The following is a 19,458-nucleotide window of genomic DNA, read 5'->3' on the forward strand; positions in this document are numbered from 1 at the left end:
TGCGTTTTTGTTTGGCCCTCAGGTGATGGCAGAGGATGCGGACGGACCGTCGTACAACCGCGTGCGTTACACCATCGTCGACATCAACAGCGGCAGCCCCTTCATCATCGACCCTATTCGAGGCGAGATCAAAGTGGCCCGGCAGCTGGATCGGGAACAGGTGAATGTTATTTTTATTGTCTTTAATGTTTATTGAAATTTTAGGATCATTCAAGATCCTAACTTGTCTTTGATGTTAAGGAACACATTCTAAATTGTGATTCGTTAACGACTGAGTGGTCTTTGATGTTGACAAAAATATGTTTGCATTATTGGAGTCGCTAGAGTCTCTGGAGTCTCTAGTCTCGATTGTCTGAAGTTTACGGAAACATGCAGTGGCAATTGACTTTTTTAAAACTAGATTGTCTTTGATGTTGACAAAAACATGGAATTTTGGGTCGTTTAAGACTAGATGTTTTTTACTGTATAAACAATTATATCAAGGTTGTTGTAAAAGCTACATTATTTTTTATGTCTCCGTACTGCACATTAGCAACATTGAAGTTACTAAATTCTCTCTGGTATTTGTGGAAAAACTGTAGATTTCTTTTGTATACAAAACAAATGTTTATGGCTCTTTTGAGACTATATGGTCTTTGATATATAAAAGATGGTGTCATGGTTGTTGAATAACCTAGATTGTTTTGATGTACGTAATTAATTTTCGGGTCATTTGAGACACAGATTGACTTTGATGTTTGTGAAAGCCCTTTAGAATGTCTTTGGATGTCGGTTAATTACTTTAAGGCTAGATTGTCTTTGATGTTTATGATAAATTATGTCAAGTTCATTGAAGAATTTAAAATGTCATGAAGTGTGTATATTAGGGTCAATTAAGACACAAAATATTCTTTGGACGTTTAGGCAAACATGTTTTTGTTCCGCCTTCTATACAAACAAAAAGCAGTATGGAAAAAGGATGGATGTGTATATTGTCACTGTCGTGTGAAAAACACATGACCAATTTTGTGTTTTTTATTTATTTTTTTTAATTTCACATAATGGGATGTCTGTAACTCAATAAATTAATTCACGTTAAAATAAAAAATTAAAAAAGGGCATTTTCACAGGACAGCGGCCATATGTCCTTTTTCATGTTTGCCATTCCAACCAATGCATGACAATGCTGTTCTCCAGACATCAGGGTACACGCTGACAGTGCTGGCCGTGGACAACGGCACACCCCCGCTGTCCGGCAGCGCCGTGGTCAACGTGGACATCTCCGACGTCAACGACAACCCGCCACTCTTCTCCGAGGCCAACTACAGCCTCATCATCCAGGTCAAATACTTTAAGCAACCCGGCATCTTGTGGCACATCTTCTTCAGGAGCACAGTTGTTAATCGAGACTATAATGCTTCAAAATCAAAGAAATAGCGGCGGCGTGAAATAGGAAGCGTGACACAGCGGTGTCTCGAGATACGAGTTTAATTTGTTCCTGGACCATGTTTGGAACATAAAACTCTTGTATTTCAAATCATCGTTCGCCATAAAAATAAATGGGGAATCACATTCATCTGTTCAGCTTTAATTACCATTCAATGGGTATCCAAAATAATGCTCTTTTAATTTGATTTATTGTTGGTTAATTATTGCATCTACCATAATTAAAAAACTGAAACGTTTTTTTCACACTTTCTGGAGACGCAGCTCGTCTCTTGGCTTCTCAGTACAGCAGTAGTATTAGTCATTTTTATGGAAGATAAAGGATATATGTATGTGAGGCAAGTGGACTCGCACCAGCAAGCAACTGCTTCTAACCATATATAACCCTAATTAGTTTACAGCTTGGATTCTTTAAGGTATGTAGAAATGAATATGATACAACATTCAACTTTGATTAAACTTTGCAGCGTGTAGCAGCATTTCTGAGATGTTGCAGTTTAAATTGAAGGCAAATATAAGAGGTTGTGAAATCGAGTACGGTAGTAAATTAAGAAAATGCACTGCGCTAAAGAAAACTAGAATAAACACTCGTATTGTTTTTTATTCAATATTTTTTTATGGAAAATGCTTGTTGCCGTCGATCCCCCACTAATTACGGGTTTGTGGGGGTTTGAAAAAAAACCTAATACGATATTGCTGTCTATAATTTTATTTTCAGTGCTTTAATAATGGCCGTCAATTTTCTTGATTTTCGCCATCTCCCGAGCCCCTGCGAATAGCGACGGTCCACTGTATTGTTGTATTATCTGTCTGTGTTCCTGTACCGGTTTTGCTCGGATAGCCGTTCATTTAACAATATGAGTCCAAATATGCTCGTTGTTAGCCCGCGTGACTATTGAGTTTCCCAATATATTTTAGCCTTTAGTTTGCTATGTGATTGTTTGAAAAACAAAAAACATTTGAAATACAAAACCTTTAGTCTCTTTTTGGAAGAATATTTACTCATCTTATCTGCCAAACTGCCTCTTGTTGCGCAATGAGGTGAATTGAGAATTGGGATATGGCCGGTGTGTGAAAGATGAACTGCAATATATTGGGATTTCACTTCATGTCCCGAATTCCCTAGTTGTCACTGTTCCATCATGTTGTTCCCACGTCAAGATTGCTCTCGTCTTTCCCACAGGAGAACCAAACTCAGGGCACCAGTGTTCTCCAGCTCCAAGTGTCTGACCGGGACGCCTCCCACAATGGGCCACCCTTTGCCTTCTCCATCGCCGCCGGCAATGCGGCCGACGCCTTTCGTATTGACCAGCACGGAGCGCTGCTCTTGTCGGGGCCTCTTAGCAAGAGAGTGAAGGAACACTACCTGCTTCAAGCTCAGGTCCGATTTTCTGCGCTAACTCCCTTTTCATTTTGCGTTGGCTTATCCTTCCTCGTTCTTTTTTTTTTTCTTTCTTTTTTTTTGGGGGGGGTGGCCTTCAAAAATGTAAAGGACCACTCGAGACAAGCATAACAAAAACAATGTTGTAAAGAAAAAAAATAGGATATATTCAAACTGGAAGGAAGAAAGTTGTAAATGTAATTGAACAAATGAATTAAGATGATATGTTGAATGCAACATGGAAGGGAACGTCCATCTGTGATCAAGTTGCGAGGGTCCACAGTAAAAGCGAGCGTGAATTGTGTGCCAAGCTAAGGGACAGAATGAGAAGATGGAATGATGAAACGGACGTGTGATGTCTTTTCGGAAGTTGCCATTGAGTCAGCAATTTTCCTTCCAACTGGGCTGTTTCACCATCTGCGTCTATATAGTTTATACTTTGTGAATGCCAACAGTGCCCTCTGCAGGATATAGATAAAAAAAAAACAAAGCAAATAAAAGGTCCCTGCGGATCCTTTAAAAGGCTGTAAAGGCACTGAACCATCCATCCATAAAATGTCTTCAATCGAGCGCTTCAAAGTCTTAAAAAACTCACCTTTTTATGGATAGTATCGTCTCATTTTCTGAATTATTGCTGAATATTTTCTCACATGAAACATTTGCATGTAGAAGGCTCTCTGTGATAATGATTGCCGTCTTTCAAAATATCGCATAAAAAATGAAAGAATACTGTATAGACATGCTTGAAAGACAAATACAGCCTTATCAAAGTTGTAGCATATAGACAACACCAATGTTCGATTCTACTTTTATTCAAACCAATATCGATACGAGTATTCACTCTTTGAGTCCCCACAGACGCCGAGGACCAAAGTACTTTTGACTTCATTTAACACAATGACAAAACATTGTGAACAAAGACCTTTCTTTCTGACGAAGATGATGATTCGCCGATGCGTTGATTTATCATTTTTAAAGCAATGAACGAGTTTTGTCAAGTATGTATATAGTGGTACATTGAATACGAGAGCTCCAATTTACATGTTACCAGTAAGTCAATACAAAATCAAAAGTAGAGGACTTCATGTTTATGAACGCAGTGTTTGACTTCCAGGTGTCCGACAGCGGCAAACCTGCGCTCTCCTCCAGTGCCTTCATCAGTGTCCGCGTCATTGAGGAGAGCATCTACCCGCCCGCTATCCTCCCTCTCGACGTCTTTGTGTCCACCGCTGGCGACGAGTACGCGGGCGGCGTCCTGGGCAAGATCCACGCCACCGACCAGGACGTCTACGACACGTTAACGTACAGCTTGGCCCCATCCTCTGCCGCGTCTTCGGCGTCCTTTTCCGTCTCGGCGTCGGACGGTAAAGTGATCGCACTGCGGCCACTGGACGCCGGCCACTACCCGCTCAACGTGACGGTGACGGACGGGCGCTTCACGGCGGCAGCCGATGTCAACGTACATGTGCGGCAGGCGGCCCGCCAGGCGCTGGACAACTCCATCGCTGTGCGTTTCGCCAGTATTGCGCCCGAGGAGTTCATCGGAGACTATTGGCGGAACTTCCAGCGGGCGCTGAGGAACATCGCTGGCGTGAGGAGGAGCGACGTGCAGCTGGTCAGCCTGCAACCAGAGCAGGGAGATCTTGACGTGCTGCTGGCGCTGGAAAGATCTGGAAGTCCCTACCAGTCTCAGGAGGTGAGTGTCTTTTAAAAAAAAATAATAATCATTATTCAGCAAGATTTTTTTTTGTTGCTGACAAACTTGGTCCATGCTTCAGACCATTTAGCAGTTTTTAAAAAAAGAGTGGAGATGTGAATATTTACAGAAGTCGATTTTCATTGTGTGCCCTAAATTTTCTGCTTGATTTCCGGTTAGGGGTCAATTGTGCTGCTAGTAAAAAAAAGTTCAATCTTTTAAAAAAAAAATTACTTGACTTTTCTTTTGACTAAATTTGTAATCTAATGTAAATAAGTAATATGTTTTATTTTTTCTTGAAAATGTGATTTTACAAAGTTGAATGTGTATTTTAGGAGAATTTGACAATAATATACTGCATAATAGGTGGTGCTCATTTCTATAATTTTTTTTCAATGGGTCGAGATTTTATGAGATTTTTCCAGATTTTACAATAATCTGCTAATATAGTTGTTTTAGCCAAACAAATATCTAGAATTTTTTTTTTATCCTCTGAAAATTGTCATATTTTGTCTTTTTTTAAAAAATAAAATCGAAATATCTCCTTTTCTGAAATTTAATTTTGACAGAAATATCATTTTCTAGAAGAAAAAGCAATCTGACAAGATTCTTATATTGTATATAATATATAATAAGATATATTTCGGGTGGTGTTTATATTAAATTCGTTTTTTGATTGAATTTAATTAATTGCATTTTCTGATCTAGCCAGAATACGAGCAATTTTTCAAGAGAAAAAAATAAATATAATTATAATTATATATTATATTTATCAGGTTTAAAGTATTTTAAAAATGTCTTCCATCTCATCTCGTCTTGTCTTTTTTCTCAGGTGGTGTTCCGCAAACTGAACTCGTCTGCGGGCGTCATCGAGGAGATGACGGGAGTGCGCATCGTGCGCGTGGCTCAAAAGCTTTGCTTGGGCATGGACTGCCCGCTGCGCTTCTGCGACGAGGTGGTCTCGCTGGACAGGGCGTCCATGTCCACCTACAGCACCGCACGCCTCAGCTTCGTCACGCCGAGACACCACAGACACGCCACCTGCCAGTGTGAAGGTCGCTCGTTATACACACACACGCACACACACACACACACGCAGGATGGAAAATGGCGCAGACCACATGTATGACAACACCTTATGTTCTGGCATCTTGCAGGTGGCAATTGTCCCGTGCTGAACAGCGTTTGTGATAACAGCCCTTGTCCGGAGGGTTTGGACTGTGTGGCCGATGCGCACCGAGACACCAAGTACACGTGTGCGTGTCCTCCAGGGAACAAAAACAAATGTTCAGGTAAGACGGTGCTTCTCAAATAGTAGGGCGGGCAGAGGGGGGCGCGTGTGCGACCCTGGGGAACATGCTTTTTTTTCCCACCTTACTACAATAAAGTGTAATTGCGTATACACTCCAGTAGTTGGCAGCTGCGCTCTTATTGCCTATTGTGCACCGCAAGTATTAACTCTGCAGTGTAGGTTTGGTTTGCAAACGAAAATGTTATTATTTATAATTGCGCCGGGGTGGGGGCGCAAATTTCTTTTTTTTCTTTCTTTTTTTTTTTTTTTTGTTTGTGCAGGGTGGCGTAACAGAAAGTAATTAAGAGGCACTTAGGTAACAGAATGCCCTAAAGCCGAATCACAACCCGAGTCCTCAGCCTAAACCTTAATAACAAGCATAACCCAACTTCCGGAACACCCCCCTTTATTTCTGGAGCAGTATTTCCTTTTCAAAAAAATGGAAAAAAAACAATCACGTGAATTGTTGTGTTTTTCTTGGAAAAGACTGAAGAGACACAAATGTTTTTTTAGAATTAAGATGCAACATCTCAAGAATAAAGTCGTAAGGTCACGAGAAATTATAGTTGTAATGTTATTCAGAAGTACATCAGCCTCACAAGAGTTTGAGGGATCGAATCCGGGCTCTGGCCCTCACCTGAATTTTAGCCCTTACCACAACTTACTAATTACTAATATTTACTACTTAGTAATTACTTATAACGATACTTTTTAAAACAACTATAACAGATTTCTGTTATTTACGACTCTGGTGATCTTATAAGAGTTTTTCTAGATACAATTGTATTTTTAGGAGGGTAGACATTTCCTATATTTTGGGTACGTTAATGTTTAGAAATAGAAATAGAAATCCCTTTATTGTCATTGTACTCAAGTGTGCAACGAGATTAGAGGAAAAACCGACAAGAAGTCTATTCTATTCTGCCTGACAGTTCTGAGGTTGGGGGTTCAATTCTGACCGGAATCTTAGGCCTAACCATTCCAGTGATCTTTGGAGGATCTTGGGAGAAGTTTCCCGGGCAAATAGGATGCAATCTTATTTGAAAAAGTCGTACTTTTAATAGATTTTTGTATTTCTGAGAATAATAATATTTAGAGCAGGAATCCTCAATCGTGTTCCTTGAGTGCCAGTGTCGTTCTCGATGTAACACACCTGATTCAAAAGAGCAGGATAATTATCTAGCTTCTGCAAACCTTGCTGATTATCTGATCACTTGAATCTGGTGTGATGTAGCAGGGAGAGATGGAAACAGGCCGGACACTGGCCATCGAGGAACAGGATTGAAGGGTTGATTTCGAGTATGTCGATTTTGTTCAGGAATGTTAGTACAGTATTTATCGGAAAAAGGTGTTCTTCACAGTTTATTAGGCATGTTGGGTGAGTGGTTAGCACATTGGACTCACTCTTATCTGAATCCTAACCCTAGCCACTACCCCTACTTGCACTCCTATTCTTAGCTCTTGGCCCCTACCTAACTATTTGACCCCGATCCTAACACCAGCCCCTAATTTTTGTTCAGACGGCCACTCATTAACATTCAGTGGCAGTGGCTACGTAAAGTACCACCTGATGGAAAATGACAACAAGGAGCAGATGAAGCTGTCCCTGCGCCTGCGCACCTTTTCTGGACACGCCACCGTCATGTTCGCCAAGGGCACCGACTACAGCATCCTCGAGGTGTGTTTGTGGCATTTGCAATTTGTTCTGTTTCCAGATCACAAGGATGTCAGTGGTCCTCTTAGAGCTCAAAATGTCTATTTAAAAACAGCTCGTTCACATGAGGAGCTATGGGAATTTGGTGATGGGTTGGAAAATTAAAATAACAGAGTTATTTTCAGGCTGGGAGGGAAGCACAGAGCACTTTTCCACACATTCCACAATAGGACATGCTGCTTGCCAGACTCCAAAGGGAAAATTTAAGGAAAAGCTTTGGAGGATGTCACAATGTCACATGCACGTGTCACACAATGTCTGCAAGTACTAGGACAACTTCAGGATGTGGGAAAAAAAACGCACCGATTGGTGCTTTGAATTGAGTTCTTCAACATAATCTCTTCTTGTCTGGTTGGGCAGTCTTATGTGCCAGACTCCGTAGGAAAATGTTTGATTTAAAGAACACCTTGCAGATATTGTACTATGTTCGACATCAAATTATGATTCATGTTGGGGAGTTTGATTGCTGCCATGTCTGAACAAGTAGTGGGACATTTGGCCACTTAGGGGCTAAAAATTACAGATTGATTTTCACCATCTAGGGTATTTTTAATGGGCCTCTTCTAAAATGGTTAGGATAGTTTACATGCCAGACTCCAGAGAGAAAATGTTCAAATGACACAACGTGTCATTTCAAAATGTATGCTCGAAATGGAGTCAAGACTAATGCCAGGCAGCTGATTGGCACAGTAGCTACAAACATATTGGGCCACTTGTCCACTTCGGGGATGGACAAGTAAGACCTCCTCTTTGGTTCCATCCAACAGATCGTGAACGGTCGCCTGCAGTACAAGTTCGACTGCGGCAGCGGCCCCGGCCTGGTGTCGGTCCACAGCGCCACGGTGAACGACGGCGAATGGCACTCAGTCACCCTGGAGGTGGACGGCAACTACGCCAAGCTGGTGCTCGACCGCGTGCATGGCGCCTCGGGGACGGCGCCGGGCACCCTGCGCACCCTCAACCTGGACAACAGCGTCTACTTCGGTGGCCACGTACGCCAGCACGCCGCCTCTGCTGCCCGCCACGGGCGCAACCTGCCTGTGGCCAATGGCTTCCGTGGCTGCATGGAGGCCATTTCACTCAACGGCCAAGAGCTGCCCCTCAACACCAAGGCGCGCCGGGCGCATGCTGTCATGGAGGCCATCGAAGATGTGGCGCCGGGTTGCACGCTCACCCCGCCAGAGAGTTGCTCCAGCAATCCCTGCAGTAACGGCGGTGTGTGCAACCCCAGACCGAATGGAGGTATGTTTAGCTAAATGGTTTGTGAGAAATGTGAACCACAATGCTGTAGATGGAAAGAGCTATAACTTTTATGCTTCTGCACCTTTTGACTTCCGTTGGTAAAATGTTTATTTTCAGGAAAATCTTGACAAAATATGACAAATAGGGCTGGAGGAAAAAAATAGGATGTGCAGTCACCATGATGGCAGATAAGCATTTCCAGTTTTACACTGACAATGACTACCCTCTATTGGTGGAAACTTGATACTGCAGTCAAGCAATGAGCTTTTGCCTCGCAGGAGTCACCACGGAGATAACATTTTTCATGCCAGGCAAAACACCTGGCCAATCAAAATATAATATATTCAATTGTTTTTCATATCAAAGTTTTTTTTTTTTTTTTTTTTGGGTGGAGTTCTTCTCAATCCACGATAGTGTCTTAGTCGGCCATTCTGCATGCTAGACTCAGTTGGAAAAATATAGAATTTTAGGAAAACCTTAGAAGACATTACAGCACAACATGTGTTCTTAATGGAGTCAAACCTCGTCTGCAAAATTATCGGGACCCTGGCCATTCAGGGAAAGGAAAAACGTCCATTGTTGTCCTTGGCGGACATTCTCCTATTACTATATCGAGTAACACTAATAGGAGTGCGTTGGGTTAATGTGCTGGTTATGCACACTCAACATTTTAAAAGGGTCGTAATCCTTCGTCAGCCGCATGAATCATTCGACGCTTTAGCCATCAGCCTAATTAAACAAAAACCGCATGCTAAGCAGCAGTGGAAAAATTGCGTGAGTGAATGAGGGGAAGGGAGATCAGTGGCGCGTTCAAAGAAAAATATGCTGATTGCAGTCTTATTGGACTTCCTCAGGCTACTTCTGCAAATGTTCCGCTTCTTTCATGGGCGCCCACTGCGAGATGGCCATCAGCCCATGTACCTCCAACCCGTGCTTGTACGGGGGAACCTGCGTACCCCGAGGGGACGACTTCTACTGCCAGTGCAGAGGACAGTACTCGGGACAGAGGTGAAGTCATTTAAATCTAAATACAGCCCAAAGAATATGAGTGCATTATAGTTTGGGCAGTATCATAATTTTCTGCACAATTCATACTTTTTGTTTGGACCACAGGTGCCAGATGGGTCCATTTTGCACGGACAACCCGTGTAAAAACAGCGGCAAGTGTATCGACAGTCTGGACGGGCCGGTGTGTGAATGCGAAGCTGGTTTCCAAGGAGACCGGTATGTAAAACATGATGTCAAAAAAATATTACTGACTGATAGATCGGTTGGCCCATTCAATCGGCCAATATCAAAACTGGCCAAAATTACCAGATTTATTTTATTTATTTTTTTTTTACAATATAAGATAAAGATAATGACATATAAGCACTCCTTCCCCCAAATATGGAAGATACAGTAGTTCATAATAATGCTTTTATTGTGAAATGTGCGGGAAGGCGTTGTGGGAAAACTCATTAACATATAAGGTTTAGGTTAGCATTTGAAAATACATTAGAAGCAAGAATGCTAAGCCAGTTTCGGAAGAAGAAGTAATTGTCTTTTTAATGTGACGTCATGAAGATGGCTCTACTACATGAAAAAAAGTTTTGGAAGAAGCAGGCCACTCGAAAACCAAAACAAACAGCAAAAAGGGATGGATGTCTGTATTTCAAGCCACAGATTCAGAGACTTAGCAAACTTTTCACATTACTTTTTCCAATTTTAGCTTTAGTTATTTTGTTAGTTTTTATGAACTATAATCACCTTGCTCAGGGTCGATCCAAAAGGTTGCAAACTGCATCTAGGGTAGTGTGTTCAATTGAAGGAAAACATTGATGTTCAAATGTGGTCATCAAGTGGACTCAGGAGTTTTTCTGGTTCAGATGCCTGAGCGACGTGGACGAGTGCGCGAGGAGCCCGTGCTCAAATGGCGGCCAGTGCCATAACACGTACGGCTCGTACAAGTGCAACTGTTCTCTGGGCTTCGCCGGACCCACGTGCGAGCTCGTCGCCGACGTCCGCAACGACTTTGTGTCCACCTCTTGGAACATCGGCCTGGAGGAGGTGGTGGGCATCGTGGTCTTCGTCTCCAGCATCTTCATCCTGGTGCTCTTCTTTGTCATCCTACGCAAGAAGGCGTGCCGCGCCAAGTCCAAGACGGAGGATGATGATAAGAGAGGCGGTTCCAGTGTGCCGCACTCCTTCCTCCAGAGGCCGTATTTCGACGTCAAGTTCAACAAAAACGTCTACTCGGACATCCCGCCGCAGGTGCCCGTGCGGCCCATCTCGTACACGCCCAGCATCCCCAGCGACTCGCGCAACAACCTGGACCGTAACTCCTTCGAGGGCTCGGCCATACCAGAGCACCCGGAGTTCAGCACCTTCAACCCGGATGCCGTGCACGGCCATCGCAAGACGGTGGCCGTGTGCAGCGTGGCGCCCAATCTGCCACCGCCTCCGCCTTCCAACTCGGTGTCTGACAGCGACTCCATCCAAAAGCCCAGCTGGGATTACGACTACGATGGTGAGTTTGTCCGCTGATCGTCATTCTGGAGGCACAGATATGTATAATTGTCTAACCCGTTTCCAATCGAAAAATATCATGTTGTAAGGTATTTAAAAAAATAAATATATATATATATATATATATTTTTTTTTTTTTTAAAGCGCTCCCCCCACAGTCACAAATCGGTGACATATTACAGGAAACAGGGCGCACGAACCAGTGCCAAACTAGTTAAAATAAAAAAGTGTCTCCCTCCCAATTGAGCCGTTCACACTGTCAAAGAAAAAAATCAGGTACAGGTTGCATACGGGCCAAAAAAAAATCCGATCTAGGTCGCATTTGCCTGCAGTGTCGGTCGGATATTGCACGGCCGTCATGAAGATTGTCGGTCGCGTAACTTGAGGACTTCCTGATTTGGAATTATGAATTCAGTTAAAAATAACTACCATGGTAATTTAGTTTGATTGTTTTTTTTTAATCTGAAAATGCAAACTTGTCTTTCAAATTATTTTATTGAATTTTTTTCAAATCTGTTTTGAATTTTTTTTTTTTTTTTACTAATTTTTTCCCCCCGATTTCCAGAAAAAATTGAAATAATAATTCTCTTTAAATATCATGCAGTCTGTATTTGAATATGTTGCTTTGCATCTCTGCCCTGCAGCCAAAGTTGTGGACTTGGACTGCGTGACCAAGAAGCCTGTGGAGGAAAGCGCATGTCACCCTTTCAACACCAGGGGGAGCATGTCCGAAGTCCAGTCACTCAGCTCCTTCCAGTCCGAGTCGTGTGACGACAACGGTACGCAGCTTACTCACCTTTGAACCCTCATAATTAATTCTCACCTTGTGCTTTTCTTTTGATACCTTGTTGTTGTTCTTATGTTACGCTAACTTGTTCTCTGGCCTCTCCAATGGTGGTGGCTTCCTGTGTCACATGTTGTGTTTTTTCTTTTTTTTTTTTCACTCTTTCCTTCTTATTGCTGCGGGGCTCAGCTCCCATATGGATCAAATCAGTCCACAGGTCCAGAACACGCTTTTAGAATAAAAAAAAAAAAAGAAAGGCCTGTAAGTTCCAAAGCTGTTGGAATTCTCCTGGGATGAAACAAAAAAAAAACAATTGCATGATGTCTTTTTGTCATAACCACGGCAACCATGTTATGTTTTAAAGTTCTCGCACGCTGATTATTGTATTGAAGCATGCCTCCCTTTATTTGTTTTTGTTAAAGCAAACCTCAAGGAACGTATTGCAATGGTACTCAGTGTTCTGCTCTCCCATTCATCCATCATGTCTCAATCCAATACAAGACTCCTATCAAAAAATCTGCATTTTTAACATACTTCACTTTACTCACTTTTCAGTATTGATTTCCAACATTTTAATCATTCAGACACTCATTTACGGTGTTGTGCAACTACTGTTCAGCAACATAATGAGAGCGGTTTGTCAATTCTCTGTGGAACTATTACGCAACGAAGACGTCAATTTAAAATTAAAAGTGAAGTGAGCTTTGTTGTTTTTTGATGCAGATGCAGAATAAGACCTCCTTAAAAAAGTCAGGGGTTTTAATATATTTAACAATGTTCAATTTTAGGTGTTGATGTGGTACTCAATAGCAGTAATGTGCAACTGTTCTGTGTCGTAATGAGAGCTGTAGGCCATATTTTCAAGACATTATCAACCAAGAAAGAGGTCAAATTGGGATTTGAAAAAGAGCATTCTCATTGTTAAAGAAAAGGTGATTTTTGATAAAAGTCTTGTGTGCTTGTTATCAGATTGAATTGTCATTCATCATCCTCCAAAATGAAAATGAGCCTTAAAATTTAATTCACGGGACATTAGTATCTCATTCCCCCAAATACCCCTCTCATTTGGGGGGCGGTGGGGTGGTGGGGGGGATGCCTTCAAATCTCTGGGAAATTCCGCTCCAAAGTATGTGTGTATTGTATAGCTCTAGTACCTCGTAGTGTGTCATTATATCATGTTGTAAATCCACAACCTCAACACCCTTTAAGTGTGTCACCAACGGGGATGGGCATTCATTCATTCTATTCAATATAATTTTTTTCATTAGCAGCCAGGAAACGTTAAGAAAGTTAACAATTGTCAGTTAGTCTAAATTAAATTGAATTTGGGAAAAGCAGAATTGACAGGCTGGTCATAATGGAAAAAAAAAATGTTATTACATGCACATAATTATTATACCAAAAATGCTAAACGTCTTCACAATGGATTAGCTCTATAGATCGGCGCTATTAATATTAGTACATTTTGGATTTTGGTAAAAAAATCCACAAAATATATTTAAAAAAACATTGTGCCCACATTTAGCGGCCATCTGCCATTGTGACTTTGTTAGAAACACCAATATTCTGTGTTAGCATTAGCGTCACATTCCCTCCATCTGTATTGTTTAAATCATTTTTTGTCAGCATTTCTTCTAATGCTGGATCATCTCTCCTCTTGCAAGCCTCCATAGTGACTGTCATCCACTTTGTCAACTCTGTGCTTGACACGGTGGAAGGAGAAGGTACCATTTTTCTCTTTGTTATTGTTGTCGTGTGGCTAGCAGAGTCGCCATTTTCCCTATCTAGCTCTCTAACATGTACAAAGAAAATCTCTAGCAGTCTTTAGGAAAATGGCAACCCTGCCAAATTAGCCCTCCACGTGTTTTGTCGCCTTCTCCAAAACTCCCGTGTCCCACTGTTGTGTTAGCTTTTTAGCGTCCTTTGCCATTTTTAATGTGTTTTCTCTTTCTCCTCCTCCTCTTCTTCATGGATTCTTATTAAAGAGTCTATTTTGGCTCGTGAGCTCAAGAACACAAGAGGTGACTTTTTCTTTGATGTTTACGTGTTTTTGTGGGTGTGACGCTGCTAACCACTAACCGTAAGCTTGTTATGCTTTTTGTGTACTGCCAAAGTGTGGTGTTATGCTTTATTAGCGTTTCTCACGCATGGTTTGGTGGTCTTAGCTTTAATGAATTCTGTTTGGTAACTAATGTTTTTTTTATTGTTGCCGCTAAACTTTATAGTTCAGTTCACGTCAAACAACTTGAAATGCTTGTACGGCCCGTTGGCGGGATGGCACCAGCTATCAGTTAAGACAGAGATGTAGTAGTCTGTAATAGAAAAGAAAAAAAAAATTCTATTGTAATATGATTGTTTTGTTGTTGTTGTTTTTTTTGTTTTGTTTTTTTCTTAAAAAATGAACAATGACCTGAGTAACAATCTACTTAATTTCTTAGTACACAATAAAATTAATAAATTAAAAAAATCGTAAATGTACTGCCGATCATCGTAATACGCTTTATCTGAAACGAGCAATTTTTGGATTTGTTTTTGTGTTTTATCACCAGGTGACATCACAATTGTAGTTAGGTTGTCGTCGGAATGCCATCATGTGCTATTAATAAACAATTTGTGTTGGCATGTTTTTCAAAGTTAGCAAAAAGTAAACAAAACAAAATCACAAACCAAACACGTTTCTTTTTTTCTTTTGTTGTTAGCCACGTTTCCACCATTGGGGCAGTAGTTAAGTTTCAAAACTAAAGAGCGGCACACTTTAAGTCAACAGCCACCTCAGATTTCCAAAAAGCGAAATGATTTGTTAATATTTCACACAATTGTTCAAAATGGCTGGCAACTAGTTGAGAGTGTCCCCCGCCTACAACGCGAAGATAGCTGGGATAGGCTCCAACACCCCCCATGACCCTTGTGAGGAGAGACGGCTCAGATAATGTATGAATGGATTTTCAAAATGGCAAAATTTCATACACCAGTTCCACATTATTCCAATTTCGGGACTTTTGACGGGAATGAAAATCAAATTTGCCAAAATGTACTCGTGTGTTACATGGCCAGACGTCAGTGCTGTTATTAATGAACATGCGTTTGTGTTGTTGCATGCTTATTGCCAAGAAAGCAACGACATAAAAAATGTTCAACAAAATTTCATATTCTGCGCTACATTTTAAGGTCGCCTAACATATCCAAATACAAGCATCCAGGTGCACCAATATCAGTTATTTCGCACATTTGTAACTTTTTATAATAGAAATGTAAAAATAGAAACGTAACGAAGAAAAGAAAAAAAAAAACGTTTTTTTTTTTTCTCATAATGTAATGTTATTTTTAAAATTATTCCCTCCATCTTGTCTTGTCAACCAATCAACCAATCAACAGACAGCACAATGTTATCTGAACTGTTCCAATTATCCTAAACATAATTTATAAATAAATATGTGAACCAAACTTATTATTTTCATTATAGTTTGTTGTTAGCTACATTCTAAAAAACTATTGCGGTACATCAATATCGGCAACTTAAAAAAAGTGCAAATTGAGCTGTACAAATTCTGGAATGATCAGAAACGTGTTTTTTATTTGTTCGTGTGGTGTGACCGGATGTCGTCAGAATCCCTGTTTTGTTATCTTCAGGATGTTGTCGAGTGTTCAGAAAAGTTACATGCTTTTCACGGTTAGCAAAGGTTAGCATCGGAATGTTAACGTTAGTGTTTTATTTGCCCATCCAGGATACCACTGGGACACGTCTGATTGGATGCCGAGTGTCCAGCTCCCGGGAATCAAGGAGTTCCCGCAGTACGAGCTGGTGGAGTCGCCTCCCGCCACTTTGTACAGCGACCCAAGCGCCATGGACACCGACTACTATCCGGGTGGCTATGACATCGAGAGCGACTTCCCGCCGCCGCCCGATGACTTCCCGTCCGGTGACGAGCTGCCGCCACCGCCGCCGCCCGAGTACGGCGACACGCTGCGCTCCGCTGCCACCGACGGGATCCGCCGCCGTCCCGCCCTGCCGGAACTGTACAGCCTCGGCCAGTACTTGGGCCCCCGGGGCGACAGCGACACCGCCCCGCCGTCCTCCACCGCGGCCACCGACGGCTTCCCTGCGGGTCGGGACTTTGACGACATGTCGCTGTCGCTGTACGCATCCACCGCCTCCTGCTCGGACATGTCGGCGTGCTGCGAGGAGTCCGAGGCTATGATCAGCGACTACGAGAGTGGCGACGACAGCCATTTTGATCGGCTATCCATCCCGCCGCTGGGCTCCCAGCAGCACACTGAAGTCTGACACTGGATCCCCACAAAAAGTGCCTGAAGCCGCCCCGCGAGCCCTCTATATATATATATATTTTTTTTTGCTCATACGCCTGGTACGATCTGAGTCCACAAGGTGATGTTTGGACTTATGCATACTTGCCAATCTCGCGTATTTTATTGTGCCACATTTCTCCTGTTAAAGTTTCTCTGTATTAGCTCGCAACTTGAGACGGGATGTTTGTGACATACTTGCCAACCCTCCCGTATTTGACTTACTTCCTCCCACCCAGTTTCACATTTCTCCCCCGAGTTGCGGTTGCTAAAAACGTGATGAACAAACTGAATTGGACATCCTTCTACAATCATCAACTCTATCTTGGAAAACTGATGTTTTAACTAAATTTAAGTTTTGCAAACATTTCAACTGTTTTTTAACATTCTGTAACCCCTCCCTATTTCACCATGTTCCGCATTTGATGTGTCTCCCGTATTTTCTACGATGTTTAATGTTTACAAAAGTTTGCAATTTGATCTGAGACTGGTTGCGACCAAGCACAAATCTCCAGCGGTGATGTCATTGCTTCAATATTTCTCCTGGACTGCCAAGAGTTGCCCGGAATTTAGCGAATTTAGACCACATGTGTCAAACTGATTTTTGTCATGGGTCACATCATACTTTATAGTTACGGTTTCCCTCCCTGTGAGAATGTATGATATACATCCTTTATACATGATATACACAACCAATTAATGGATAACTGAATTTGAAATCACAAGTCTTCAACTATTTTCATTCATTTTAAAGGGGGCTTGCTAACAAAGGCAAAACAAAAAAACAATATATATATATATATTTGCAAGAAATGTAAAGTCGACGCACATGATTTGCCTTTGCAGGCCACATAAAATGTTGTTACGGGCCATAGTTGGCTCCCGGGCCTTGAGTTTGACACCTGTTGTTTAGACTGTTTACATCACTATTGCCCAAGTCCGGTCCTCGAGAGCCCCTATCCAGCAAATTGGGTGTGTTGGAGGAGGGAGACATCTAAAATGGTGAATGAGCTGTCACTTGCAAAGCGCTTTTCTACCTACGGTACTCAATTGCTCTTGAAGACTGGACTTGGGCACACCTGGATTGTGAATGTTTTTTGTTTCTTAATAAATCCCCTTCATAATAATCCATGTGGGATTATTATTATTTTTAATTTTTTTGCAAAAAAAAAAAAAGTGTTATCCACAGGATTTTTCTGTAGTGGCAGTATTCAGTTTTTCCTGAGAGACCCCTAAAATTTCCAGAACCCCCACCCATATCAGCTGACTATCTTCTTAACCCGACATAACTAAAAGTACGAAAACTATGTATGCTATTTTTTTTAACGGGATGATTGGCAAGTATGGGTTGCGAGAGGACAAAAAGACTTCAGTCCCGACTCACAGGAAGTATCTTGTCCGTTTCAACAGTACAAGAGGGAAACGAAAAAGAAAACATGCCAATTATAATAAAGAGAAATCCGCAACAATTTCTATGAATAGAACATTTTCTACAAGTGGTGATTTTCAGTGTAAATGTCAATGTACAGTTTTGATTTCAAAGTAGTTTTTGTAGATATTCAGTGGTTTTATTTTGAAAAAATTGTGTGACATGATCAGCTTTACTGTGCTAACGTTGATGAAAAAAATAGTTGGTCACTTAAAGAGAAAAAAGGGGTCTTAGTGAACGACTGCATTATTCGTTTTTTTCCATGTTTTTTTTTTTGTTCATGCTGACATTGGAACCCCTCTTATTTTTCCAACAAGGAAACGGGACCGATGATATTTATGGTCGTCATGAATATTGCCCATGTCTGTGTATTTGTGTGCAAGTGTGTGCGTCAGCGACGCATCGGTCTTGTTAAGGTTTTTATTGAATTACTGCCACCAGCTCACGCTTTCCTACTGGCAATAAATTATTCCTAAAAAATATATATTGCTGTTTGTCTATTCTATGCATCTGTTGTGTGTGTTACTATTTCTGACTTCTGGAGAACGCCCCACCTGACGACAGGTGAAAGGCACACGACACGCCTGAACTGGTCGCCACCCAGTCACAGAGAGCACACTGACGCCGTCACCGATTTGGAAGCGATCCCACGCTGCCCTCACACAAGTTACGCGAGTGGACCAGTACACCATCAGCCACCAGACACGATTTAAATCAAGAATTAGTTCTGAAGAAAATAAAATTATAACGTGCAGAAAATGGATGGATGGATATTTACAGATTGCATTTTATTTTGATAATCTCATTTGTCAATAAAATAATAAAATATGTGAAATAAAATATCTCCACTAGCTGTTTTATATATTTTATATCAAAAATAAAAAAATATCAAAAATTCCGAATTTGATGGATATTTCGTAATGCAATAGAATAATACAATACAACTTTTTATAGCGCATTTCACAACAGCTGGAGCTGTAACAAAGCGCTTCCCATATGGAGTAATATAAATTAGCGGGAAATTAAAACACAAATGAAAACACATAAACACATTTACAATAGATACCAGAATAATAGCAGAACAACGACAGTCTCATCTTGAGTCGAAAGCTAAAGAATAAAAATGCGTCTTCAAACGGGTTTTAAAAATGGACAGAGAGGGGGCTTGCCTAACTTTTAATGGAAGCTCATTCCATAGGGAAGGACCGACAAAAGAAAAGCCAATGTTTAAGTATTTTAAAAAAAAAACTTTGAAATGAATTAATATATTTTTAGGAATGTTTACTCGAATATTTAGAAATAATTAATATATTTTTAGGAATGTTTACTCGAATATTTAGAAATAATTAATCACAATGAATTTAAAAATTTCAATGTATTTGTTCCCATTCTCCATGAAACCTCCAAATGATATTTTTAATTCATAATTTGATTCACTTTGGTGTAGTGACGTCACACAGAAAAAGGCACTGGCGCAATAAATGTTTTCGGCGTGGTGATGCTTTGACCTCCAAAGTTGAGGTTTTTTTCGTAAATCACATTTTGATTCATGAGATGATATATTAGTAGATTGGGGATTATTAACTGGATTATTGATGAAAACACAAACTTTCATTCTTGCCAACGTAAAACTTGAAAAGGGCCTTGTGTAGATCACTGGTGGTTGATAATCCAGATTTTTAT

At 41.2% G+C, this 19,458-nt stretch overlaps 1 protein-coding gene across 9 annotated transcripts in view; it reads left to right on the top strand.

Moving 5' to 3' along the window:
• fat1a (FAT atypical cadherin 1a) overlaps positions 1–18,257 on the top strand; it is an 81,882-nt gene extending 63,625 nt beyond the window's left edge. For 2 of the 9 annotated variants that reach the window (XM_088302057.1, XM_088302060.1), the window contains 15 exons: positions 23–160; positions 1,177–1,320; positions 2,609–2,806; positions 3,921–4,502; positions 5,335–5,557; positions 5,660–5,794; positions 7,314–7,471; positions 8,275–8,749; positions 9,604–9,757; positions 9,863–9,973; positions 10,618–11,258; positions 11,902–12,036; positions 13,706–13,765; positions 14,027–14,062; positions 15,767–18,257. In XM_088302057.1, the coding sequence (XP_088158183.1) occupies positions 23–160; positions 1,177–1,320; positions 2,609–2,806; positions 3,921–4,502; positions 5,335–5,557; positions 5,660–5,794; positions 7,314–7,471; positions 8,275–8,749; positions 9,604–9,757; positions 9,863–9,973; positions 10,618–11,258; positions 11,902–12,036; positions 13,706–13,765; positions 14,027–14,062; positions 15,767–16,326 (3,750 nt within the window). In that variant the 3' untranslated portion in view covers positions 16,327–18,257. Of the gene's footprint in view, positions 1–22; positions 161–1,176; positions 1,321–2,608; positions 2,807–3,920; positions 4,503–5,334; positions 5,558–5,659; positions 5,795–7,313; positions 7,472–8,274; positions 8,750–9,603; positions 9,758–9,862; positions 9,974–10,617; positions 11,259–11,901; positions 12,037–12,230; positions 12,303–13,705; positions 13,766–14,026; positions 14,063–15,766 lie in introns of those variants that run through there. The other 7 variants (XR_015844603.1, XR_015844605.1, XR_015844604.1 and 4 more) reach the window with 7 other exon arrangements.
• The last annotated feature ends 1,201 nt before the right edge of the window (positions 18,258–19,458 follow it).

This window comes from Idiotropiscis lumnitzeri, chromosome 8 (genome assembly GCF_059441095.1).
Source record: "Idiotropiscis lumnitzeri isolate Australia: NSW breed Sydney's pygmy pipehorse chromosome 8, RoL_Ilum_1.0, whole genome shotgun sequence".
Taxonomy (NCBI): Eukaryota; Metazoa; Chordata; class Actinopteri; order Syngnathiformes; family Syngnathidae; genus Idiotropiscis; species Idiotropiscis lumnitzeri.